Source organism: Colletotrichum spaethianum (genome assembly GCF_022836535.1).
Source record: "Colletotrichum spaethianum MAFF 239500 DNA, contig08, whole genome shotgun sequence".
NCBI classification, from domain to species: Eukaryota; Fungi; Ascomycota; class Sordariomycetes; order Glomerellales; family Glomerellaceae; genus Colletotrichum; species Colletotrichum spaethianum.
In genome coordinates this window covers 156,147-181,511 of record NW_026054778.1, presented here as the reverse complement: position 1 = coordinate 181,511, position 25,365 = coordinate 156,147, and the positions used below count along the sequence as shown (strand labels likewise).

The following is a 25,365-nucleotide window of genomic DNA, read 5'->3' as shown; positions in this document are numbered from 1 at the left end:
TCCAAGTTCCAGCAAGCGTACGTACCTCGGGAGCTTGGCACGTCCGTCCCTCACGCTGCCAGTTTCGCCAAAGGTCTGCCAGCCTGGCACTGACACGACAGACAGGCTTCAATTCGCTACCTGACAAGCTCCCATCGACACCGTCTTCGTGCAACGTATCCGACTTGGCCGGACTTGAATCCCACGATCTGCCAACACCAATCTACCAACGGCCAAAGTCGCATACCGTCATTCGATTCGGCATGCTCCCTGCGACCATCATCTCTGCAACATCGCCGTAGATACAGCAACCTCTCCGACCCTGAAACTTCGCGCCGATACTACGAAACGTCCAGCTCGTCCATCGGGTCACCAAGCTTAAAATCTCGCCGTCGGCCTCTACCTTGACTCCTCCACTAAATTCATCATCAAGATGAAGGCTGGGCTTTGGGCCACTGTCTTGGGCATGTCCCTATGGACAGCTGGTGCCCTGGAAGTGAAGATGGTAGGTTTTCAATGCCGCAATCAACGGCAATGACTTCCTGCTTGGGACCGGAGAGCTAACTCGAGCCTGATTTGTTTGGTAGGACCAAACCGACGAGAACAGACAGAGATGCTCAGGTGGGTAGCTCTCCTCCACAAGCCAAAGTCCGACTTCCTTTGCGACATGATACTGATACCGGCTGAATCCAGGCATGTACAGTCGCAGCGCCTGGGGCGGACCCGTCGACCCTTACATCAATGTCATGTTCCTCCCCAAAGAGGCGCCAGCCGACCAAGATCCTATCGTAAGCTTGGTCATATTCGAATGGAAGGACGAGGACTTGATCGGCGTCCGCGAAACCCCAGACGCTGAAAATGTGAGACGCCCTCTTGCGATCGGTTATTACTTTGTCCACACCAGACGACTAACTTTGGCCCTGCGCAGAAAATCGGCATCTGCCAGGACGCTTACGTCCAGAAGAACTACTGCAACGAGACGGACATTGGGAAGTTCATCATTGATCCGGATTCTACCACCAAGTCGAAGAACATGATCGAGACGAAGGCTATCCATCTCAAGGAGCCGCAGACGACCAAGTACATGATTCGAAAGACTGGCTACTACTGTGTCCTGACCGACAAGTTCTCTGCGGGCGAGTTCACTGCGGTTGTTGAGTTCCGTAATGCCTACGGCGAGCTGCCTGCGACGCAAATTCCGAAGCTGCCTTTCTATGGAGGAATCACTATCCTTTATGCACTAGTTGCCGTGTATGGGAACCCAATCACCTTTTGCGCCGCATTCAACCTTGCTGACCCTGCTTAGGTTCTGGGGGTTTTTGTACTATCAACACCGACATGATATTCGTAAGTCACGGTTTCAGGTTTAAAGACGCTCGACTAATCGTTCACAGTGCCGGTCCAAAACTACATCACGGCTATTCTCATCTTCCTGGTTGTCGAAATGCTGATGACTTGGGGATTCTATGGTAAGGCGATTTGAGTTGAGCTGGCTCTTGAATAGGTGACTGACACACACACAGACTACCTTAACAGGAACGGCGCAAACATTGGCTCCAAGGTGCTGCTGGTCATAGTAGCCATCTTGAATGCTGCTCGCAACTCCTTCTCATTCTTCCTGCTGCTCATTGTCTGCATGGGATACGGAGTCGTGAAGCATACGCTTGGGCGCACCATGATCTGGGTGCGCTGGCTCGCAATCGCTCACTTTGTTTTTGGACTCGTCTATGCAATCACAAGCTTGCTGATCACACCGGATGCCGCTGGTATGTTGCCCCAGACTAGACTTGGAATTGTTTATAAACTGACTTGCCCAGGCCCGTTTGTGCTACTGATTGTCCTCCCTCTTGCTGGCACCTTGACCGGTTTCTATGTGTGGACTCTAAACTCGTTGAACTTCACACTTAAGGACCTGCGCGAGCGCAAGCAGCATGCAAAGGAAGCCATGTACAGGAAGCTGTGGTGGTGCATTCTGATCAGCATTTTCGTCATCTTTGGCTTCTTCTTCTTCAACAGCTTCAGTTTCGCATCCGTCAACGACCCCGACTACGTCCCCTTTCACTGGAAGTCGAGATGGTTCATCCTTGACGGCTGGCTGAACCTTGTCTACTTCGCGGACGTGGCCTTCATCGCCTACGTCTGGAGACCCACCGCCAACAACAGACGCTTCGCAATGAGTGACGAGATCGCCCAGGATGACGACGGTACGTTCACGATGGCAGACATTGGAGCACCGGACGACTCGGACGATGACGAGGAGGCTCAGCTGGGCAAGGGTAACAACACGGGATCTCAGCCTGCAGGCCATGCTGCTCCCTCGGGTATGCCGGCGAGCAGCATGCCCCAGCAACAGCCGCAAAGACACGTCCCGCGCGAGTCTTTGGACGGCGAGACCATCTTCGCCGTTGGAGAAGATGGCGACAGATTCTCTGACGACTCTGATGAAGAAGACGCCAAGCTGGTAGGAAAGAAATAGAGAGGGGCTTTTTTGGGTTTTCGGTCATTGGGCAAAAAGCAGCAATCGTGTGATTGTAGTGTACAACATTATGCACTCCAGGGTGGGCGTTGGCGTCGTCCGCTCGGTCTCATCATTCAGGAGAGAAGGTTACTTTGTCATTTTAGAGACGGATGTCAAATCACATGATCGCTAGCAATGCGTCTTTTGTTACTACAGGGTAATGCAAGTGATGGTGTTCCACATCACGTCCGAGTGGTATCATTCAACAAGTGGGTTAAGAGTATTAGTACATACACAACGGCGTTGTTACACATCGCCACCAAAGCCCACAGGACGTCTCCGTCCGTCGTTCTCTGGCAGGATCGCCATAACCTTGTAGACCTTGCCCATTCCGCCGGGGCCGCGGTCGACGAGGCGCGTCCAGGCCCTCTCGATGTCCTTTGCCTTGTCGAGCTGTGCGTTCCGCTTGACCTGCTTGATGAGCACCTCGGCGCGCTCCTTGATGCCCATCTGGCCCAGGAACGCACCCTGGTCGACGGGGCCGTGAACCTCGACGCCCTCGCTCGCGCGCGTGGCAGCCTCGGCGATGGCGGTGAAGTCGACGTCGGCGCTCAGGTCCACGAGGCCCGGCTCGGAAAAGGGGCTGACGCGGCGGTGGCGGCGGATGCCACGCAGCGAGTTGATGGGGACGGTGTCGGAGGTGCCGTAGTCGAGGATCAGCGCGGCGCCCGTGGGTCGGGGCTTGGGGTGCTGCTTGGAGCCGCCGATGCGGCTGGCAAAGTCGGTGGCGTAGAGCGAGGCGTCTGGGCAGATTTCGGCCACGGCGTCCGGGACCGAGGCCTTGAGGCGGCGGTAGCGGGACGACGTCTCGGGGAGGTACCGCGAGTGGCGGGTGGGGCCCGATGAGAGCGTCATCTGGAAGTCGGGGATCGGATCGCCCTGTTCGGATTTGGGGATCTTCATGGTCGCGTGGGTTGCGTCTGGCGGGGTGGGGGAGACGAGCATCTCACGCCACTCGACCTTGGGCCCCTCGGGCTCACGAGGGTGCAAGGATCTGGTAGGAACAGGAGAGCCCGGTGCTGGCTCCTTGGGTGGTGAGGGTGGGACGGTCACGGCCTGGAAGGCGTGGATGGGGAGGGCGTCGAAGAACTCGTGTGCCACAATGAAGGGCATCTTCTCGGGGCCTGGGGAGGTGTGTTGTCAGTATCTCTGCCCTTATCCGCATAAGTCATGGCCATGCTCACTTTGCGGGATGGATTTAATGGTTTCCGTCCAGACTATTGGCAGGTTCGTGTACTTGCAAACGCTGTGGTAGCCGACCTTGGACTCGGTCATGGGCGCATCTGGACCACAGAGGAGGTTCTTCTGCGCCTCGCGGAGCTGAGGGCTCGCCTCAACCATGTAAATGGCGTCGATACTCTGCGCCAGGTCCTTGAAGTTCTGGATTGTCTGCATGGTATTAGCCCATCTATTCCCAGCACATGCGATTGTTACAGTTAAACCACTTACACGAAGCATATCATCCATCAGAGTGCCGCGTCCGGGGCCGACCTCAATGAGCTCGACCCCCTTCTTAGGTTTGCCCTGGCTTAGCCACTCCGCGACAAACCAGATGCCAATCAGCTCGCCGAAAATCTGGGATATCTCGGGCGACGTGACAAAGTCGCCCTTCAAACCGAACTGGTCTCTGTTCTCCTCGGCCAGACCCGTGTAGTAACCGTCGATATCGCCCGTTAGACACATGCGCATGTAGCTTGCAAGGGGAACGGGGCCTGTCATCTAATATGGCAAATGGTCAGGTGAGATATTCTCAGGATCAAGAGGCATGGCGCATACCGAGATGGCCTCGGCCAACTGTTTTGCCAGCGGCGTAGACCATTTCCTCTCTTCCTTCTTCTCCTTTTCTTCCTTCTCCTCGTCGCGCCTCGACACGGTCCACGAGAAGCTCCTCAAGGCCTGCGCCGCCAGAGGCCTTTGAACCGAACGGCGCACGGCGGCACGGGGTACGGTGACCCCTCGCAGGCCGGCCGCTATAGCTCCTCGAGGAAATAGACGTTGCATCTTATGCTTTTTCTTGTTCTTCTTGTTCTTCTTCTTCTACGAGCTTGGGGTTGTCCTCCTTCTCTTTCGTTTCTTACTCCGGGCGCAAACTCCCAGGCTTTTATGCACGTGTCGCCGGGACCATCGCGTGTTTCCTCGAAAAAGAGACGGGATCGTGTTCAGTAGCGCATGAGCATGTGGTGACGCCGCGGCATGTGCTTGCTTAGGTCGGGTAGGTAGGTTCGTTCGATTCGGTTTGGTTTGGTTTGGTTTGGTTTGGGGTCGCTCGTTGCGCTTCGTTTCGGCTCCGGGACGGGTCTTGCGTTTTCGACGAGACGGGCCGGCCGGGGCAAAAAAGTTACCAAAAGCTTGCAGCTTTGCTGGGTGCGATAAGATAACGACCCTCTCGCTCTAGGTGCAGCAGCTCTTAGAGTTTCCAAGTGACTTACATAAGGGTGAGAGCTCCGTCCCGGGGACCTGCCTACAAAAAATAAAAACAAAAAGGGTAAAGGACGGAGCAAGCTGGTCGCCGACTCGCCGCGCACGACCCCTGTAACCTCTAATCGCTGTAATCGCAACCTCCAGCGCGTGCAAAGGTTACATACTATTATACCAAGTTCCACCATTAGACAACCCACGACAAGAGCACACCACGAACCCACGACTAAAAAATAATCTTGATCGACGATGCGTTGCGAAACCACGTGTTGACCCAGCCAGAAGCAGACAAATCACGATACGCAGCGAGGCGACGCCTCACGTCGCCGTCGCTATGGCAAGCAACGCGAAGTCGAGATGGGCAGACAGCGAAGAGGACGCCGCCCTCGAGGCTAAGCTAAAGGCCGAAAAGGAGGAGAAGAAGCGCCTGAAGGCTGAAAAGGCACGCAAGGCCGAGGCGGAACGATTGGCGCAGCAGGCGAGGGCCAACACCGACAATGGCACCGCGAACGACGACGACGGTGACGACACACGGCCGGCGAAACGGCGCAAGTTCACCCCGGATGTAGAAGGTGGAAGAAAACCCATCACGACAGGCGATGCGTCAGACAACAAGGAGGGCGCTGCGAAGCTCATGCGGTTTCCTTCCAGCCGCTGGGGCAAGTGCCGGAGTGTGGAGAACTACGACAAGCTCAATGACATTGAAGAGGGCACGTACGGATGGGTGTCGCGGGCGAAAGAGGTTGTGAGCGGCAAGGTGGTTGCGCTGAAGCGTTTGAAGATTGAGCCGAGCGATCGCAATGGCTTGCCGGTAACGGGCCTGCGGGAGATACAGATACTGCGCGACTGCAGCCACCGCAATATCGTGAATCTGGAAGAGGTCGTGGTGGGTGATGATACGTCAAAGATTGAAAAGTACGTGACTACTTCCCCTGCATCGTACTGGATTGAGGCTAATGACTGCGCTGCAGTATCTTTCTCGTACTAGAATTCGTCGAACACGACCTCAAGAGTATCCTAGAGGACATGCCCGAGCCCTTCCTCCTGTCAGAAGTCAAAACACTGCTCCGGCAACTGACGGCGGGCGTTGCGTACCTCCACGATAACTGGATCCTACACCGCGACCTCAAGACGTCAAACTTGCTACTCAACAACCGGGGCCAGCTCAAGATCGCCGACTTCGGCATGGCGCGGTATGTTGGCGACCCACCACCGAAGCTTACGCAGCTTGTCGTGACGCTGTGGTACCGGTCGCCGGAGCTGCTCCTCGGTGCCCGGGCCTACGGCCGCGCCGTCGATATGTGGAGCGTTGGCTGCATCTTTGGCGAGCTCCTCACGCGTGAGCCCCTCTTGCAGGGAACCAACGAGGTCGACCAGGTGACCAAGATCTTTGAGCTTTGCGGCGTGCCGACGCAGGAGTCGTGGCCGTCGTTCCGCAGCCTCCCAAACGCGCGGTCGTTGCGCTTCCCAAAGACGTCGCTGGCCACGGGCTCTGTAATCCGGGCCAAGTTCACGACATTGACGAATGCTGGGTGTGCGTTGCTGAACGATTTGTTGTCCCTGAATCCGGATTCGAGGCCGTCAGCCAGGGAGATGCTGGACCACAAGTACTTTAGAGAGGACCCAAAACCCAAGAAGGAGGGCATGTTCCCGACCTTCCCTAGCAAGGCGGGCCAGGAGAGGAGGAGACGTCATGAGCCGAATGCTCCTGTCCGTGGGCAAAATGCTGTTGAACTAGGTGATGTCGACTTCAGCGGCATCTTTCAGGGCAGAGATAAGGAAGAGAGAGGCGGTGGCTTCTCCTTGCGGATGGTGTAAATGATGCAGCCGTAGTTCATACAGCCGTGCTACCCGGCCAGTATCATCAATTAAGCTATATATTGATAACTCTCATAAACATCCGAGTTTACCTATATATGGAGTCATATTTTACCCGACCATGCTTCGACATTTAACGCCGCCCGTGTGTGAATGACCACCGTGAATGATTACCGCTGGACTCTTGTTCTCGCTCTTGTGATAGACCCCTCCCCTTAGGAAAATTGAACATGTTAAATCAGAAGATTAAATAGGAGAAATTTGTCATTAAAACACGTCATTAGAACATGCCGAGTCCCGCCACGAACCACGTGAAGCTGGCGACGGTGACCATGCTCATGCCTACAGCCATGCCAACGGCCTTTCTATCCAGAGAGGGTGCAGCCGACTTGCAAACCGCACAGGTCCACTCGTTCAAAGGCTGGTAGTCTTTTGGTAGGTACATGCCGAATGTGAAGCTGTTGGAGACGCCCAAGTAGCCAGGAGCTGCAGTCGCGCTGACGCTCGATTCCGCATCGTAAATGATGAGAGTGTACGCATCATTGCGCAGCGGTGCCGAGGCGTCGGTCTTTTGTACGCTCGAGTCCCAGGTGAAGGAGGCGGGCTGGGCAAAGCTCATGTTCTGAGTGAGCGTCCAGGTCTGGGCCATGGAGGAGCAGGAGACGAGGACATCGATGGCGGTGGGCGTGGCCTGGAGGTTCGTGTAATTCCATCCCCAGGTGACGTAGTCTCCGATCTTGTAAAGGTTGATAGACTGTGCCGTGGCTGCCGGCGTGATCATGACAACGCTACCCTGAGGGTCGGTCTCGTCGAAAGCGGTAGACTTTGACTTGCTGGTACCAGTCTTGGTGCCGGTTTTGGCACCAGTGCCCGTCTCCGTACCCGTCTCCGAGGACCCCTTTGCGGTGTTGAGGTTGGTGGTCTTGGCACCATCCGTCTTTGTTTCCTCTGCATTTCCCGTGGCCGTGGCCGCTGGTGTTGCCGTGGCCCCTGTCCTGGTGGCCGCGGTCTCAGTTGCGGCAGGTGCTGAGGAGTAAGGTCAGCTATATAGGTTCACAGGTACAGAGCTTCCGGTAGTATGGAGGCAACGTATTACGACATACCGGAAGATTCGTCGTTCTGGCGCACAACCAGGGCATCGACATCCGGGAGCCATCTGGGCCAGGCGGAGGCCAGAGGAGTGAAAACGGCGAGGCCGAGAGCGAGAGACTGGACAGCCTTCATGGTAATGAGGGAGGATGTAAATTTTCTAGAGGTTCGAGAGAATACTGGAGAGGCGGACCAGATTCCTCCGGCGAGATTATGACGTCTGTTATAATCGAAGAACGGCAACAAGCGAGTGCAGTTGATCGAGAGCGAGATGGTCCTTTTGAGGAAGAGTTCGAATCGAAGTGTTTGTCGTGGGCGATGGGGGATTGAAGTCGAGTCGCGGGCACCCCTTTTCACGCAGTGCAAATTGCAATGACAGTACGGGGGGTTGAAGTGTTGACTTGTCGACCTCCCAAAAAAAACGTTCTTTTCTCTTCGATATCCTCCTCTCTCAATAACGACAAGAAAACGAGCGGGGTTGGATCAAAGCGAGTGTCGAGGTTACGGATTAAACAACAGAAAACGGACGTGAGGAAGGGCGTCGGATTGCTGCTGGGAAGCAAATCACATGAGGTGGGAAGTGGAAAGGTGTGGTCAGGATCAGAGAGTGAGCGAAGGAAGGGCAAGTAGGCGCTGGAATGGCAGGAGAGAAATTTGGGGCGGATTTACACGCTCAGGAGGGAACGTGATGGGGCTCCGATTGATTAGGTTTGGTGGATCCACAGCAACCAAGGCGCACCCCCGACTGAGCAAGTCACTTTGTCACTTTCACTTGCACTTGCCCTTCTTTTGGGGGTCACTCCCAGGACTTCCAAGGGGAACGGGCCAGGAGAGAGCCAGCGAGTGACGGGATCATGGCAAAAAACGAGAAATGCAGGGCAGCACTCTGCGGTCAGGAACAGGGGCGGAGCCTGCCAGAGCCATGTACCTATGCATAAAAGACGGGAGGCACACACAGCCCGGGCTGGAAAGAGGGACATCGGACCAGTCAGCAGCAACTTAATGCTGTAAATAACAAAACATCAGCCGGGAGTTGCAGAAAAATACGGATGAGATGAAGAGGCTGCGCTGGTCAGGCACAAAAACAAGCCGTCATCCCACCACCAACCTCGTGTCTTCTCTCATCAGCTCCTCCCACCCAACCCGAGTCGTCGGCGTACTGGACTGCCGTGGCCCTTTTTCGGCCTCCCTTCCCGCCACCCAAAGCGTCCACATCCTTCCTAGTGGCTCAAGACAGCGCGCCTCCTCAACGATGGCCTGCAGCTGTTGACCAGTGGACCAGTCAGCAGCCAAGCCCTTTCCCGATGAAACTCGAATGGCTAAACAACGACTGGCACAGTGCAACGCAGGGCTGTGTTAATGCACCTCAGGTACCTGATGAGATACAAAGGCTAGCTGGGGACCTGGTGGTGGGTACATCGGATTGAGCAGGCGGGATCCACCCGGTGCATCGTATTCCTTCCCCCCTTCCTCCACTGGCGACGCTGCCCACTGGCCCAGCGCCTCCCCTCGCTCGTGTTGACCTACCGCTCCTCTAAAAATAAGTACTGGGACACACGCGCCTCCACAGATTCAATCAATGATGAGACTGAGGCGAGACCAGTGACCAGACGCTTCCATCCACTACTCACTCTCTGCCACGGCTTCATGAATGCTGTCGACTTTTTCGTTTCCCCGAAGATTCTGACAACCCGACATCGAGTGTCCATCCCGAGCCGGTGGATCAACGATCGATCATCTGCCGCCGTTGCCATCTCTCGGGGCCTTCTTTCTGGCCAGTCAACGTCGACACCGGATCCCCTTACGGATTCCCCCGACTCTTGGGCTCGTGCAGACTATGCTATGCGCCTTGGAAAGTCGAGGAACCGCATGTTGAGTTACCTTGTGAAAGGTTTCCAGGACCACAGCCAGACGACGAAGTCCTCTACAAGATGCCTTCAGTCTCGGACTCCAAGCTGCCGGTGGCCGTAACACTCATTCAAGAATCATCCGTTAATTGCCCGACTCATTGCATGGATTTGACTCGGATACACCATAACCTGCCTGCCAGGACACCCGGACGGACTTAGGCTTGCTATGCAGAGCACTGCAGAGAGTAGCATGAGGCGTTCTCGGCCCACTTGCATCAACCCTCAGCAGGTTTTGCGATGCACACCATGCCTGTGCAGGACCAATTTGCCTTGCTCATCTTCGTACTTGGGCCCTTCAATGCAACCGCGCAAGTGAGCCTGCATCAGAGTGCCATGCGCCCTCGGAAAAGCACCACCTCTTTTACCCCTTCTAGACCCTCCCAAACCGTCGGTGAATTTTTGAGGGCACGTGGGAGTGCTTGATATTAGTGCGACTCATCCCGAACAATTGCAGAATTATCCCGTCCCGCTGGGATCGACGTTCGAAGCCCCGATTGCACACATCGTGATCCCTGGGACTTGTGCCACCCGTCGCCGGGACTTCCCAGCTTTGTACGGCAAACGGTTTCTCGGTTGAAACAGATTTTCTTTTGCGGAACCTCACCAACGGAAACTGCACCAATTAGTTGAACAAGCTGAGATCTTTCAACGTCCCAGACAGAGTGACGAGTGGATGCGTTTCGATACGCGTCGCTGTGCTCCGAGACATGCAAAAGTTTTGGAGTAATGGCCCAGCCTATGATATGTGAGTGCACCCGGGGTTCTGGAACTTGTGGTGACGAATGTCGGAAACCCAGAAAAGGTGAAGCAGGACTGACCAAAAAGATGAACCCGAGCTATTGCACTTCGCCTCTCTTTTTTTGCCCATTGCCGCCCCTGACATTTCTCAGGGAGAAGGGTACGGGGGTCGTTTAAGAAGAACTGCAAGGCTAAGGGAATAGCAGAAAGCGGGTAACGCTCATTCGGTGGCACCCGAATGGCTGCCAGCCTCCGACCTCAAAATACAATGCAGCTTTTGCGTCAATCATGATGGTTTTGACCCCATTTGGGAAGATGCCAGCCACGCTTGTCTCAGTAACGATACCTTCCATCAGAACCCCAACCCTATCGAACAAAGCCTATCGGTACACCGCTGCACGCTGTTATAGTCTGGGAGTCTCTGCAGATCAAAGCCGTGGGTTGATCTAAGAGAACAAATGGTATGGCGTTGCAGGGATCGTGGAATTCGGATCAGTTTGTTGTGTTCGCGTTCGACATTTTGACGACAGATTCTGTGCCGGGTGCAGTTGCGGAAATTCCAGAATAATAGCCCGACGAACGGAATAACGTTGCTGCTCCGAGTACAGACCTTTAGGCACATTGAGGGCTCCTTCACGGCCTTGTGTCACGTCGTTCGTGGTACTTCAGTATTGGGTTTGAGGAACAAGAGATAAGTTTGGATGACTTGAGCCTTCCCGTCGGGTGAGCGTGCCGGCTCAGGGACCACCGAGCATTATTTCCGCCGCCGGGAGCTGGCCTGCAGTCGAACTCAACTCGACCCCGAACTCAGTGTGGTAGGTAGGTAGATGGTGGGGCAACTGGCAGACGTGGGGTATCCCCGGACAAACACCTGGATAAGGAAAGCAGCACCTGCGATATGCTTATCGATAACGTGGTAAAGCTTTAGTTTGCTATGATAAGATACGACCCTCGGGGTGCCTGCTTCACCTGGGGGCTGAGAGAGGAGGCTGTTGGCCCTGCCTTGGCCGACTTGACAATCGCGGAACAAAAAACTTCTCCAAATCAAACCTTCACGGCCAACCTGAACGGTTGTTATGTATGCGAAAGTCATGGCGTCGTCTGTCGGTACCACGGTCTCCATCGACCGCACCTATCTTGACACACTCATCAGAAGGTAAGACATCTCCACATCCCACTTACAGCTGGCCCGCGCTAGCATACGAGCCACTGTAGTGAGCCTGGTCGAAGAGGCAGAAGCTGACCGCTTGCGCAGGGCTCAGTTTGTACGTATCGCGCTGTCTTCGTCTCAATTTTTTCACCTTCATTTGCCTTTGCGCCATCGAAACCTGACAGAGACTATGTGTTAGCATGCTGGGGATGAGATTCCTTCGTCTCACCCCACCATTACCATTGCCCGCGTCGAGTATAACACCCTCGTCAAGGCTGTTCGGGAATTCTGTATGGCCTCCCCATCTACCTTACCTACGACTACAAATTGCAACCAGTGTCAACGGTTTTCTCGCAGCAACTGACATTTGAAAGCAAACTTGCGCCGCAACCTCATGCGAGGTGGTGTAACTGAAGAGACCCTTGCTGTAAATCAAGGCCCCACATCCTACCTCGCTCGTGATATCTGGTTAAGCAATTGGCATCTAGGTTTTGACTAGTGACGAGTCCAACTGGGAGGAGGACAGTGATGAGCAGCGGACCGCCGCTCCCACTCTTTCCAATACTCGTAATGTCACTCAGCTCCCAGTTGACCAGCCTCGCCTGACAACGACCACTGCTGCACGGGCTCCTCGGAGCGGACAGGACGACGGAAAGCTTACCGTCCATCAGCCTACCAAACAGGGCTGGGCCGACGCCGAGCCTACCGCTCACGACGTATCTGAAGCAGCAATTTCTCCCACTGAAGCCGAGCATGGATTCGTTCACCAAGAGGAAGCTCGGTTGCCTGTTCGGCCACAGTTTGAGAGGCTGGCCACAAGAACCATTCTGATATCCAATCTTGCCGAAGGTACATCTCACGCCGATGTCACGGACGTCGTTCGAGGCGGTTTGCTGCTGGACATCTTTCTAAGAACCCACGACCGCTCTGCCCAGGTATCTTTCTTGCACGAGGCAGATGCCAGAACTTTCTTTGAATATGTTCGGCGCCATGATTTGTACATTAGACACAAGCGGGTGAGTTTCTACACTGCAAGGCCACGGGCGATGCAGATCTAACCAGCATACTTAGGTCGATGTCCGATGGTGTGATCGACAGTTCACCCTCCCGGGTCACGTCGCAAGCAAGGTCGGAATTGGCGCCACACGCAACCTTGTCGTTCGGCGATGCGATCCAAGCCTCACTGAAGAGGGCATTCGCCATGATTTGGACCATATCCACAACCTGATAGTCATCAGAGTGACATTCGATGGCGGTAGCTGTCACATCAGCACCAATTCGGTGCACAACGCCCTGTTTGCGCGGACCTGCATGATGAGTCGACAGTATGCTGACATTCTCGCTTCCAAGGAGTAGCCGGAAGCTGACATCGTGATAGGAAGTACAAGGGGTCGAAGATCGAATGGGACGCCGATGAGTGTGCCCAGCCCTTGGAAACTCCCCAAGCTCACCGGGTTCAGCCTCATGTGCTTCCGTCGAAGCGCCTCGTGAACCCCATGGCGAACCGCTTCGAGATCTTGAAGCTGGACGGCGACAGCGACAACGAGGAGAACATCCCACCTGAGTTTCACCCGCGGCCTTCGATGAATATCAGGGTCTAATGACGATTGGCGAACCGCTTACTCGAGACCAGTCTAGAGGCTGGGCTTAACCCGGCAGATGAAGATCGGTCTGCCTGTCCATGATTTACTCGAGCCCGTGGGCTTTTTTACTGGGTTTGAAGGCGTCTGTTATGCATACCGGGGTACCCGGACGGAGTTGGGAATACCCCTTGGACTGAATGTTAAGTTTGCTTTGGTATTCGAGGTTACATTTTGCTGGTCTTCCCATTGCCTGCTATGGGATGTCTGCAAGATTGTTCTTCAGATCAGCTTCTAGCAACGTGTGTTGATAACCTGATTATGAATATTTCCTATTGTCCACCTTTTACCTTCCACTACGTGACATTCGTTGGCTCGCATGGCATCAAATCAAGGCATACAGTCCAGCTTTCAATGATGAATTTATTTTGATTGTCAAATTTTAGGTTCGGCTAAGTTCCAGTTCGTATCCTCATGTCATCCAGATGCGAGTTTGGGAGAGACTAGGTGACCCGCTTGTGAGAGGCTGCTGCCCCCCAAGCAATTATTTTTTTCCTTTTCCCTACGAGCATACACCCCATAATCTGGATCATACGAAAATGTGCTTCGCAAGTATCTCTGCAGACTACAGGAGTATACCAAGTAGCCGCAATTCAGATCCCATCCTTGAACAAACGGTACCATCAAGGTGAATATAGTAACCAACGTTAAGAAACCGAAGCGCCTTCGCCCCCAGCTACAACTTCCATGCAAAAGAACGCTCAGATGACATTCCAAGTCTGGTCTATGGGCAGACTGACCCCGTTGATCGTGCTCGCCCGGTCCGTTGCTGGGAACATCCCGGCCGTGCTGGCGACGTTGACGACGGCGCCCGACTTCCTCTCCAACATGAAGGGGATGACGGTCCACATCCTTCCTGACGGGGACAGTGAGGCTGACGGCCATGAGACGGTCCCACTCCGCGTCCGTCACCCCGTCGACGCTGCTGAAGCTGTCCAAGACGCCCGCGACGTCGAGGAGCAAGTCGATCCGGCCTCTGACCTCTGTTAGCCGCGGATTCTCTGCGTGCCCCCGTCAGTGAGTTCCTCTTTGTATCCAAAGTGCCCGGTAAGACTCGCCCAAACAAGGGGATCGCCGCACACACCCCGTCCTCGCATGCGCCGGGCCCCGTGGAACGTTTGCCTGGGAGGGGTTCCCGTTCCGGAAGACCCCAGCAAAGCTATCAAGGAAGGCAATGGGGGTGTGTGCCCTTGTCTTGGCCCTACCTGGCTTGTGAAAGACGTTTCTCTTGACGAGGTAAGAACTTGCGGTTTCCTCTGCCGAAGAAGAATGTGTTGATGTGTAAAGGGAGACAGCCTCTCTCTCTCTCTCCCCTCTGAGTCAAACCTGAGGGTCCAAGGCCTCCCTCGAGTGGTATTATCGGGGTGTCCCGCGGACAATGGTGCCCAGCGCCGGATGGTTCGATGGTGAAAGGAGGTCGAACGGCAAACCAGCTCCAGCTCGGTGTTTCTAACCCCCATGGTCCCCAAAGCAGACCCTTCGCTTCGCCTCTTGGGCCCTCTACCTGTGTGTCTTGTGTCGAAACTGGTGGGGAGCGAGCGAGATGAGCCCGACAAAAAGCATGGACCTAGAAAGAACCACCCCCTGTACTGCCAGGCCACCCATGGGAACGCCCTGGCGAAAAAGGATTCGACAGGCGTTTCTGGAACAGCATCCAGACTGGTGCGGGCCGCCGATGATTATTACACCACCGCGGGGGACACGAGACAAGCACACGGGACTACGTGGGGGCGGGGTTTGGGGCAGAGCATGTGATGTACACGGGTTGCGGGGCCGTCAACAGCATTCCTCAGATCGCCAGGATGTTTGTCTCATGGGCATATGTTTACTTGGAGTATTTGGTCCCAATTACTGTAGCAAAATTGGCAGGCTAGGTACATCCCAGGGTATAATATCTCCTGCTTGAACATCCCATCCTGCACCTTGGCCCTCCCCCAAGCAATGATTTACCAACGCAAGCGCGTTGTCAAACCCATGAACCCGTCGCAATGCAACACCGGAAATACATAGATACGATCCACTAAACAAGCATGTACTCCGGGGAACCCCGCGATGAACTCCTCGTTACCACGTCTGGCTGCCCCGCCGCCGTTCAAGCAACTCACCTGGCCCCTACTTGGCATTGTTTGCCACTGATGCCAGGTACCCAAGCAAGAAACTCCGGTCCGCTGGAGAAATCGGAGTTTGGCTGCCGCGGCGGGATTCTGACAAACCCTCTGGGGCACCTTGCCCGCTTGCAGAGGCAAGAGATGCTACGCGCGAACGCATGATCCCGTCGGGTGCTGCCATCTCCCTAGCCTTGCCCTTGTCATCTAGTCCGAATCCAGGCCCAGGGCTTGGCGATTGAGGCTTGCCAAAAAGCGAGAGAAGCTTCTGTCTCTGTTCTGTAGCAATCTGCGGCTTCTGCTGCAGAGCGTCAGGCGCCGGCAGGGCTGACGCGGCAGGAGGGCTGGCCAGGCTAGCTGGCTTGTCCACACCGGCTGCACCGAATACAGAAGCCATAGCAGGTGCCCGAGGTCCACTCGGCTTGCTGAAGTTTTCCGCTCGTTGAAGAATCTGGTTGGGGTGCATCTGTGGCGACTGGCTGTTATACATGGCAGCGTGACTGTTCATGCCTTGGTAATACGGAACCCTGTTGTCTGCGATTCTTGGGCTATATCCCCAATAGATTGAGGGCTCCGGTGTTCATGTCCCCCAGCCTGGGGCTGAAGTGAGAGAGATTGGATAGGGACTTGTGAGGTAAGATCCGAGATCCCCTGAGGGGGTCTGCTAAGAGGGCTGCTCGAAGCTGGCTGAGCACCACGGTTCTGGAAGACAGGGCTAAGGGTGCCCTGATTGGCGGCTTTGACTGTCGATATTCCCTTCATAAGAGCGGCGCTTGCAGTATTTGCAGGCAGCTCAGCGGGCTGGTTTGCAGGCGGCGAGCCGATTTCAGGCTTCTTGAACATCTGTAGAAGAGTAGACCTGTGTGCTGGGTCGCTGGGCTGCTGAACGCGCGAGTTTACACCTGGGTTGGGTTGATGTTGTGGTGCGCCCGCACTTGAAACTGGCACGCCAGGCGGTTGCCCGTACACCTGAGCGCCTCCATACCCATGGCCGCCGCTGAATGGGTGACCATGTCCCGAAGGTGTGGACCCTAATGGTTGAGGGCTGGCGTGATGCGCGCTGTCTGGGCCGTCCGGTTTGGTGTCCGACTTGAGAACCCCCAACAGTGCCATTGAGTGATTGGAAAGTTGGCCGTTAGGCGGCTTGGTTTGATAAAAAAGGTTCTGGTTTTGCTGTTGAGGGTGCGCTTGCTGGAATTGTGCATTAGCCATGGACTGGTTGACAGTCCCCTGCGCATGCTTAGGAGGCGGTGGTGGGGTGGTTTCGGCGAACCCGCCCCTGCCCAAGAGAGTCTGTTGAACCTGAGGAGGCAGAGGTTGCGGATGCCTCAATGGCGGCTGTGGCATATACGCAGGGGCACCCATCATCGACGGTTCGTGATGCCTTGCTTGAGGGGGAACCGGGACGGGTTTGCCAGGCTGATTGAACGCCCACGACTGCGGTGTTCCGTCTGGCAGGACGGGGAAGCCTGGTGGGGCCTGGTAGCTTGCCAGCGGTGCCCGTTGCTGGGGGTGGTGTTGGCCGTGAGGGCTGTGCGGTTGCGGCGCCTCTCTCATGGTATAATCAAGAGGTGTATGAGGAAGTTGAGAAATTGGGACTCCTTGAGCAGCGGCCTGGTTCTTGGCCTGCAGGATGGCGAGCAACGACGCGCCCTTATCCGACCCGACATCCGGAGATGAAGGCTTCGAGGTTGCCTGCGCGGCTGTTGGTTGGACCTTCAAAAGACGTTGCAGTTCCTGCGTTGCACCCTCGAGGGTGTCGATACCCGGTGTTCGGTTCGAAACATCAGTGGCAGCCTCCGTCTGCCAGACATCGTCCTCGGTGACAGGCTCCTCGTGAAGCGAGTAGGGGTTGAAGTGCGCCTCGTTGGCAGCCTTGACGGCGTCCTTCCTCTTCTGTTGAACAACCCATTTCTTGAGGGGACCAGGAAAGGTGCCACCATGTAGAACTTATTGGCGTTGGCTGCCGCTGCGGCATCGTTCTGGGGCTGGTTTCCCTTCTTCCGGAACGCAGGAAGCTCAGAGAGCTTGTACCACTGAATCTTGCTAATCTCTTTCCTTGTCCGCGGCTGGAAATGGGTGTCCATTGGCACGTCGCGGAAAACGTAGAGCCTCAGTTGTTGCTCTCTCATGGTGACCTCAATATACTTGACGTCGTCTCGGTTCTCGGGAACCAAGCCGGCGGCATGCAGGTCGTAACCAGTCTCTTCGTAGACCTCGCGAACGGCGCATTCGAGATCATCCTCATCCTTGTTGATCTTTCCACGAGGGAAACTCCAGTTTGCTCCCTTCTTCCAACCTTTGACCAGGATGGTCGAATCCATTGCCTCATTGAGCAGGATGGCTCCCCTCACAGGTACTCTCGTCTTGTACTGCAAGAACTCTTCGAAAGCTTTGGTGTGGTTCTCGACCGAAAACGGTGCCAACAGCGGACAGTGCTGGAAGATGCGGAGACTGAAGCTTCTAAGGGTCATGGAGGGGAGCGTAGGATCGAGCGGGCGGACGAAATCTTCGTAGAACCATTGAGCCTCTTCTATTTGGAAGCAAATGCGTGCAACGGATGACAGGTCTTCTTCAGGAAGGTTGATGATGAAGCGGACACATAGGTCGTCCAACCCTATCGATAGTATTAGCCTTGTTGCAGGTTGATGGTAATGTGAGGGCGCGAGGCTGAGGGTAGCTATCGCCCCGGTCGTCTAGGGTGTGGGGTAAACCAACAATCTTCTAACTGCATCTTTTCTTCGGCCATTTTGCGCGATGGCTGGCAACATGTCCCTCAAAAACAGTATCTGTCGAGTGCGTCTTAGTCGCCTGTTCCTGGCAATGCAGTGGCGGCGGGGAGAAGGTCCTGGCGACAAGTATGAGTTGAGTTCAAGGCGAGGAGCGGCGATGGCATGGTACGGAGTAAGAGGCTTGGGTTCGATCAGGCTCGAAGGTTCCCGCTTGCGATCGGAATGCGCCTGCTACAACGGAATCGGGAACGGCGGATAATCCAGTGAAATAGACTGGAGAGGTGGCGGTTGGAACGTAGCTAAGGTGTCAAAAGCTCGCCGTGTATCTCGGTGGGGATTCGATGCGAACACGTTCACGAGCGGCCTCTCGGTATGGTGATGGTTGGGTGGTTTGTTGGTCAGAGGGCAGAGAAACGACGCAGTGCTTTCTCTGTTGACGTTAGCAGACAAGGCAGCTGGCTTGGGCAGTGGAGGCCACAGTCAGCGTCGGAAGCTTCAGGGGGAAGGCGTGGAAGGTGGGACGGACGTGGCATACGTTGTGTGGCGGGCAGCTGCAATAGAGCCCCATGATTGGCCATGCCTTCCCGAGCTCAGTCCAGATTGAGATGGCACTGTCCATTCCGCCAGTCTCATGGGATAGTCTACAGTGCGCATAGAGGCCGCGTCGAAACTGTCGTGAGCACAGCCCATTTCCAGCTTGTCAACCACATCAGAACAGCATGTCGCTTCCGTCTGGTCTCGACCGGTCCCTGCCAGCTATATGTCGCCTTCTGCGTTGAGAGGTACTAAGCAACCAGCTCAACAAGCAAGCTCCCTCAACCTCTTCCCGTTCATTTCCCTGTCCGTCCCTAGCTGGAATTCACCCGAGAGGTTGAGAGGTCTAAGCGAGCTCGAAAAAGTATGGAGACGAGCTCAGCCACGATATGGCTGTGTAGATCACTCGCCACACTTGCGTGGCTGGGCCACCTCTTCACTGTCAATGCCGACGCTGTCCGGGCATGCAGCTAGTTTGAGCAGCGCCGTCCCAGCGGGTTCCATGCCGCTGAAGTTTTTCCATTCAGGCCATTGGAGCCCGGCCGGGTTGCACGCTTGTTGGAGCCCAGCCACCTGTCCGCTGCAGCATGATATGAAACGCAGCGGTCTAGCCTGTGAGGGCCCCACTGAAGAGGCCTCTCGGAAGTGCGCAGAGTGCATTGGCGTGCAGTGACCGACAGAATTACATCATGATCGCGGACTGGTCCCCTGACTTGTCAAAACAGGAATTCTGGGCAACGAGCGTTGAAGACGGCCCTGCTACGGCCCTGCTGTTTGTTACGTAGGAAAAGAGGCAACTTCCTTGGAGGTGACTCGGACCCTGCATAGCCATCTGTCTCTTTTCCTTGAATGCTTATATTATCCAGGCATTTCCTCGCTCATTTGCCGTAGCCGGCTTGGAATCTCTTGATCTTACCCACCAGTCTACGTCCAGACCCATTGCCAACGGTTGCTTTGTCTTAACGACAACGGAACGCTGCCCCTCTACACGGCACCCCAAAAACAAACGGCAACGACAAGCGGCTTATTCTACGATTACAATATTTCCCAGCACTCCATTGAGGCCATCTCTGCCTGTCTCAGTACGCCACTCATTACAACAAGTAATTGAGAACTGCGTTGTTGCGCAACTATTTAGTTCGAGACTTCGGCACTCACCTGCGATCCAACGCTTCCCCGTTGCATCGACGACACCGCCGCAAACATGGCAGGTCTTATTGCAAAGTGGATCAGCAAGAAAATTCTGGCGGAAAAGGTCGAAAACAACTTTGGCCGTGAGGTATGTCATTGCACCTGAATGATGCGCTCATGCTATTGGTGACCTTGACAGCTGACCTCATCGACAGGACCCCTACTTCGAGACCGTCCCTGCCACCAGGCTCGATGGTACCCCCACCGGCAAGGTCAAAAAGCGCAGAAAGGCCCTGCCTCCAGGAATCTCCAAGCAAGATGGAGAGGTATTGACAAAGGTCAAGCGTCGAGCCTATCGTCTCGACCAGTCATTGTTCACATGTTGTGGTGTCAAGTTTGGATGGGGCAGCGTCATCGGACTGATTCCTGCGTGAGTACAACCCCCGGTCACATCGCTCACCCCACATTCCCCATTCTGGCCTGTCGACATGTACTGACGGCGCATTCTGTCTAGGGTTGGAGATGTTCTCGATGCTTTCATGGCCATGATGGTCTTCAGAACTTGCTCCAAGGTTGAAGGTGGACTCCCGAGCTCGGTCAAATCCAAGATGATGTTCAATATCATAATTGACTTCGTCATCGGCCTTGTCCCCTTCGTGGGAGATGTGGCCGACGCCGCTTTCCGTGCCAACACCAAGAACGCCATTGTACTTGAGGAATATCTTCGCGAGAAGGGGAAGAAGAACTTGCGTCGTAGTGGAGCACCTATTCCAGCAGTCGACCCGAGCGATGCTGACGAGTGGGATCGCCTGCAAGGAGACCGTACGCCGCCCGAGTATGTCAGCCGGGAGCCGTCTCGCAATGACCACATGTCGTCCAGCCGCCAGCACTCGTACAATGGCCGCGCCCCAGCTGCTCCGGCCAAGGCCGCGGTCAGAGAAGAACGGGCGAGTAGTGGTGGTCGAGGCTGGTTCGGTTTCGGTCGGTCGAGAGTTGATGATGTCGAGTCGGCCCGCAACCCTACAGACGGGTCAGCCCCGCGACAGTCGAGGCGATAGAACACATTCTCCAATGTCTACAACCTTGAGAAAGGTGGTATGGGGAGGGGGGGGGTTGGGTTCACTTCGGACATTTCCCTCCGTGAAGCGCTTCGACTATTCGCTGTTGTAACCACTTGATGTTTTTTGTTTTGGAGGACGACAGTCAAAGAGTATGGCGTTATGAAGTCCATCTCTAGACGCGTCTTATGTTACGGAGGCTGGACGACTGAGCATGAACACGATACGATACCTTTTCTTTTGACATACCCACTTCGCGTTAGTTGTACTCATAAATGATCAATGAAATTAATGGAACACATGCTCGAATAGTCTTGACGTATGCGTGACACATAGACTGTTTGAAGCCGAACGTGGAAGCCGAGCATCGGTGTCCGTGCCTGGCAGTAATTGACGATCAGAACGATGATGGTAATTCCGGAAATCCGCTTCAACACGTCGACCCGCAGGACAGAGTCATACACAGTCAGGATTTAGTGATGCTTAGACGAGATGACATGGCTGTGAAGTCTTGGGGGAGCCACTTGGGTTCCGCAGAACTGGAGCTTGGACGTATTCAGTTTTATCTGATCTGATCTGATAAACAGGGGACGGCAGGGGAACGCGTCAAGTCGTAACGCCGAGGACGAAACCAGCATAAAGGTGTGCGCAGGGTCAGGAGATTGAGGAGAATGGCTAGGAGCTGGAACGGAGGGGCAGACGCGTCGAGCTCGGCCGAAGCTCTCGAGGTCTCGGGACGCTGGGTCGATGGAGTAGCTTTTTTGCTCATGGTATCCAGCCATGACATCGTGTTGCCTGGTTGGCGTGCTGGGGGGTGGAACGCAAGCGGCCAGCTCGACGTCGTAGCTCATCTCACTTTTACAAATGATGAGGAGTTTAGAAGAAAAAAAAGAGGGCTGGACCTGACTTGTCCCATTTTGGGCCGTATTTGTGCAAGGTCTGGAAGTGGAAAAGACAGAAGCGAGACAGGATCACTCCCACATTGGCACACTGGCACTTTAGCAATGGAGCGAAACGCGCCGGTGATCACGGTGGGGAGGGATAGCCCCTGATGCTGCGAAGACGCGCTTTTTTGTGGGGCCGAGCGGTCAAACCTGGAAGACGGCGCGTGGTTCAGTGCAAAAGCAAACGCGGACCCCCCTGCTACGCGTCCCACTGCGTCCGACGTGATAGCGCTCTTACCCGGTACAAAAGCTTCTGCCTTTCCAGAGTCGTTCTCCCATTCACTCCTCACTTTCAACCAGAAGACAACAACTACAAACCCTCGACCGCGACAGACTTTACATCCTCAATCAATTCCTCCAGGCTTTCCCTTTCCTTCCAATCCAACGCTTTTGTCTTCTTCTCTTCCCTCTTCTCACACACTCCCCACTATGTCTGTTGAAGTCACCCCGTCTAAGCAGGTACGTCACGCCAACCCGCGCCGTATCCCGGCTGCACCTCTGTCCACGCGTGTCCCGTAAATGCAATTGCTAACAATCGAATTCTCAAGGCCGCTGCTGCCCTCGACTCTTTCAAGATGGAGTCCCCCGTCAAGAAGCTCAACTTCAACGCCGCCGACAAGGAGAACCTGCCGCTTGCTGCCGACGTTGCCACCGCAACCGAAAACAACGACTTCCAGACCAAGCCCACTCAGGAGATTGCGAAGCAACAAGCAATGCCCGCCGTCGCCCCCGGCATCAAGGAGCAGGAGTTTGACGAGCCTTTGCTCCAGGAGAACGGCCAGCGCTTTGTTCTCTTCCCCATTAAATACCACGAGGTATGTTTCAACTTCGACGCGTCACTGACGCGTAAAGTGGTTTCTTGCACGTGCAAACCTTAATTGACTTTATGTGACGCATAGATCTGGCAGATGTACAAGAAGGCTGAGGCCTCTTTCTGGACCGCCGAGGAGATTGATCTGTCCAAGGATCTCCACGACTGGAACAACAAGATCAACGAGGATGAGAAGTACTTCATCTCGCACATCCTCGCCTTTTTCGCCGCCTCTGACGGCATCGTCAACGAGAACTTGGTTGAGCGCTTCAGCGGCGAGGTCCAGGTGCCCGAGGCCCGTTGCTTCTATGGTTTCCAGATCATGATGGAGAACATCCACTCCGAGACCTACTCGCTGCTCATCGACACCTACATCAAGGAGCCCGCTCAGCGCACATACCTCTTCAACGCTATCGACACCAGTATGTGGACTCCTCACCCCATGTTCCCAACTGAGCACGCGGCTAACATGTCATCACAGTTCCCTGCATTCGCAAGAAGGCCGACTGGGCCTTGAAGTGGATCAGCGATGAGAAGTCTTCTTTCGCCCAGCGCCTGGTTGCCTTTGCCGCCGTCGAGGGCATCTTCTTCAGCGGTGCCTTTGCCTCCATCTTCTGGCTCAAGAAGCGCGGCCTCATGCCCGGTCTGACCTTCTCTAACGAGCTCATTTCTCGTGACGAGGGTCTGCACACCGACTTCGCTTGCCTCCTGTACTCCCACCTCAAGAACCGTCCCAGCAAGCAGGTCATTGAGGACATCATTGTCGATGCTGTCAAGATTGAGCAGGAGTTCCTGACCGAGGCTCTGCCTTGCGCCCTGCTCGGCATGAACTCCAACCTCATGAAGCAGTACATTGAGTTTGTCGCCGACCGTCTCTTGGTTGCTCTTGGCAATGACAAGGTCTACAAGTCTTCCAACCCGTTCGACTTCATGGAGAACATCTCCCTAGGTGGCAAGACCAACTTCTTTGAGAAGCGTGTTGCCGACTACCAGAAGGCTGGTGTCATGAACAGCACCAAGAAGGCGCAAGAAGAGCCCACCGAGGGCAAGGGTGAGAACGGCGGTGACTTCGTGTTCGATGAGGACTTCTAGATCATGAGCACCCGAAGTTTCTGTCCTGTTCTTTCCCCCATATACCCCTTGTACATTTGCATACGCATGGTGTTTTGCCAGCGCATCCTTTTACACTCTCCACACCTCAATCGCCCCCCTCAATGAGCTTGGGCCCAGAGTTGTTTTTTCCTTGTCGTACATACATGGCGTTGGCGGGGATCATTTTACAGGGAGTTGGATGCTCCCACGGGCTGGTCGATTGGATGACCGTGGAAAACAGGGGGCACGAATGTCTTTGATGGATAATGTACTGCAGTGACCTTTCTTTAGAGCAATCGCATATGACACATGAACCAAACCAACTGTCTCTGATTGCGAACGTATCCATGATGCCGTTTTGACCGATAACTGAGAACACTCGTATCTTTGATACTTCAGTCCTTGACTTGTCCATTTTTGACGCCTTTGATATGTACGGGTGAGAGCTTGTCCTGCTGTGAAGCAGGGCGTCTTATCGTTTCGTTGATACCATGCTGTAAACACTTCTGTCCACCGAATTCTCCCTTGAGCAGGGGATGTCACGACGTTACCCCTCCCCAAGGCAACTCTATACCTCCATCCCTCCTCAAATAGTCTCGAAGCCTTGAGCCCTTCATTTCTTGCCCTTCTTCTTCTTCTTTCCACCACCGCCGACAGCACCAGCAGGCGTCGACGCTCCAGCAGCGCCACCAACGGGTGTTTCCTCCCCGGCTGTGGGGGCTCCGGAGACACCGCTGGCAGAGCCGACAGCATCCGTCATCGGCTCGTCCTTGACCTCGACGGACGCCTTGGAGGTCGACATGGTGCGGCCCAGGGTGCCAAGGCAGGTGATGAGGCGGGAGACCTCCGCGGCCTTGGTGGTGCGGTACTTGAGCGTGACGCCGCTGATCGGGTCGAAAGTCTTGAGGACGAGGGAGCCGCGGGGCGGCTTGGCGTCGGTCATGGGGGCGTCTTCAGTCGCGCTGGCATCTTCCGTCGACGTCTTGGACTTTCGCGGCTTGACGGGGTTTATCGAGTACTTTGTTGTGATTCTGGTCTGGTTGAAGGGAGGCGCGCATCGCGGCTGGTTAGTCGAGGGACTTTGGTCTTGATGGAGAGCGAGAGAGGAGAGAGGAGAGCGGCAGGACAGGCTGTGAGGCTCACGGTTGCTGGGCGGGCTTGGAGGAGGAGGGAGGACTGCTCCAGCCATTCCTGGCTGGTCTTGTAGGTTGGCATTATGTGATGCGGGAGGCGGCCGGAGCCTTGCGCTGCTGGTCGAAGTGTTGAAGGCGCGTGCGCAGCTGTCGCTGGTTTTCCTGCTCGCTTATGCAATGGGGATTCTGGAGAGGCGGCGATTCGTTCTGGTCAGAGCCGACAGCTGTTCGAAGAGGTATGGTTGTTGCCGGGGCGGTTGGTCGAGGGGTGACGTTCGGCGTCGTGGAGGTGGTGCTGGTGGTGCTGGCCTTGTCGGTGGAGGATGCAATTTTGGTGGGGTTCGGCCGAAGCTACTTTGGAGTTGTGCCCATGAGATGCGATGAGGGCAACGTTTAGCCGCACAAGGAGCCAGCCTGGTTCATCATTCGGAGACCTTGAAATAGCCCCAATCACAGAACAAATCACGATTTTACGACACAAATGATGACCGTTTGTCATTCAACAGACTTGTTTTTAATACGGATTGGGTATCTTTTATCCTAGACTCCGAAAAAGAATTGACCT

General features: G+C 55.1%; 11 protein-coding genes across 11 annotated transcripts; 6 read left to right on the top strand and 5 right to left on the bottom strand.

Moving 5' to 3' along the window:
• Window positions 1-674: 674 nt before the first annotated feature.
• On the top strand, window positions 675-2,455 carry ColSpa_03918 (membrane protein PTM1; the record flags this gene model as incomplete). The annotated part of the gene is made up of 6 exons (XM_049270130.1): window positions 675-839; window positions 908-1,230; window positions 1,286-1,326; window positions 1,374-1,448; window positions 1,503-1,745; window positions 1,797-2,455. The coding sequence occupies 6 exons, from the start codon at window positions 675-677 to the stop codon at window positions 2,453-2,455; spliced, it is 1,506 nt and encodes a 501-aa protein (XP_049126087.1).
• A 288-nt stretch (window positions 2,456-2,743) lies between these two features.
• ColSpa_03917 (protein arginine methyltransferase NDUFAF7, mitochondrial) lies at window positions 2,744-4,498 on the bottom strand (the record flags this gene model as incomplete). The annotated part of the gene is made up of 4 exons (XM_049270129.1): window positions 2,744-3,621; window positions 3,682-3,886; window positions 3,947-4,216; window positions 4,274-4,498. The coding sequence occupies 4 exons, from the start codon at window positions 4,496-4,498 to the stop codon at window positions 2,744-2,746; spliced, it is 1,578 nt and encodes a 525-aa protein (XP_049126086.1).
• Window positions 4,499-5,249: 751 nt separating this feature from the next.
• Window positions 5,250-6,733, top strand: ColSpa_03916 (serine/threonine-protein kinase ppk30; the record flags this gene model as incomplete). The annotated part of the gene is made up of 2 exons (XM_049270128.1): window positions 5,250-5,830; window positions 5,887-6,733. 2 exons carry the CDS (start codon window positions 5,250-5,252, stop codon window positions 6,731-6,733), a joined length of 1,428 nt encoding a protein of 475 aa, XP_049126085.1.
• A 280-nt stretch (window positions 6,734-7,013) lies between these two features.
• Window positions 7,014-7,957, bottom strand: ColSpa_03915 (uncharacterized protein; the record flags this gene model as incomplete). Its single annotated transcript, XM_049270127.1, has 2 exons — window positions 7,014-7,759; window positions 7,837-7,957. The coding sequence occupies 2 exons, from the start codon at window positions 7,955-7,957 to the stop codon at window positions 7,014-7,016; spliced, it is 867 nt and encodes a 288-aa protein (XP_049126084.1).
• Window positions 7,958-11,561: 3,604 nt separating this feature from the next.
• On the top strand, window positions 11,562-13,221 carry ColSpa_03914 (negative regulator of differentiation 1; the record flags this gene model as incomplete). The annotated part of the gene is made up of 4 exons (XM_049270126.1): window positions 11,562-11,626; window positions 12,120-12,636; window positions 12,692-12,945; window positions 12,999-13,221. The coding sequence occupies 4 exons, from the start codon at window positions 11,562-11,564 to the stop codon at window positions 13,219-13,221; spliced, it is 1,059 nt and encodes a 352-aa protein (XP_049126083.1).
• A 726-nt stretch (window positions 13,222-13,947) lies between these two features.
• Window positions 13,948-14,250, top strand: ColSpa_03913 (uncharacterized protein; the record flags this gene model as incomplete). The annotated part of the gene is made up of 1 exon (XM_049270125.1): window positions 13,948-14,250. One exon carries the CDS (start codon window positions 13,948-13,950, stop codon window positions 14,248-14,250), a length of 303 nt encoding a protein of 100 aa, XP_049126082.1.
• A 1,122-nt stretch (window positions 14,251-15,372) lies between these two features.
• On the bottom strand, window positions 15,373-15,855 carry ColSpa_03912 (uncharacterized protein; the record flags this gene model as incomplete). The annotated part of the gene is made up of 1 exon (XM_049270124.1): window positions 15,373-15,855. The coding sequence occupies one exon, from the start codon at window positions 15,853-15,855 to the stop codon at window positions 15,373-15,375; it is 483 nt and encodes a 160-aa protein (XP_049126081.1).
• Window positions 15,856-15,869: 14 nt separating this feature from the next.
• On the bottom strand, window positions 15,870-17,839 carry ColSpa_03911 (mRNA decapping complex subunit 2; the record flags this gene model as incomplete). The annotated part of the gene is made up of 2 exons (XM_049270123.1): window positions 15,870-17,279; window positions 17,306-17,839. The coding sequence occupies 2 exons, from the start codon at window positions 17,837-17,839 to the stop codon at window positions 15,870-15,872; spliced, it is 1,944 nt and encodes a 647-aa protein (XP_049126080.1).
• Window positions 17,840-19,835: 1,996 nt separating this feature from the next.
• Window positions 19,836-20,820, top strand: ColSpa_03910 (uncharacterized protein; the record flags this gene model as incomplete). The annotated part of the gene is made up of 3 exons (XM_049270122.1): window positions 19,836-19,910; window positions 19,978-20,192; window positions 20,277-20,820. The coding sequence occupies 3 exons, from the start codon at window positions 19,836-19,838 to the stop codon at window positions 20,818-20,820; spliced, it is 834 nt and encodes a 277-aa protein (XP_049126079.1).
• Window positions 20,821-22,193: 1,373 nt separating this feature from the next.
• ColSpa_03909 (ribose-5-phosphate isomerase) lies at window positions 22,194-23,667 on the top strand (the record flags this gene model as incomplete). Its single annotated transcript, XM_049270121.1, has 4 exons — window positions 22,194-22,223; window positions 22,313-22,579; window positions 22,664-22,997; window positions 23,057-23,667. 4 exons carry the CDS (start codon window positions 22,194-22,196, stop codon window positions 23,665-23,667), a joined length of 1,242 nt encoding a protein of 413 aa, XP_049126078.1.
• Window positions 23,668-24,280: 613 nt separating this feature from the next.
• Window positions 24,281-24,882, bottom strand: ColSpa_03908 (uncharacterized protein; the record flags this gene model as incomplete). Its single annotated transcript, XM_049270120.1, has 2 exons — window positions 24,281-24,703; window positions 24,811-24,882. 2 exons carry the CDS (start codon window positions 24,880-24,882, stop codon window positions 24,281-24,283), a joined length of 495 nt encoding a protein of 164 aa, XP_049126077.1.
• Window positions 24,883-25,365: the final 483 nt, after the last annotated feature.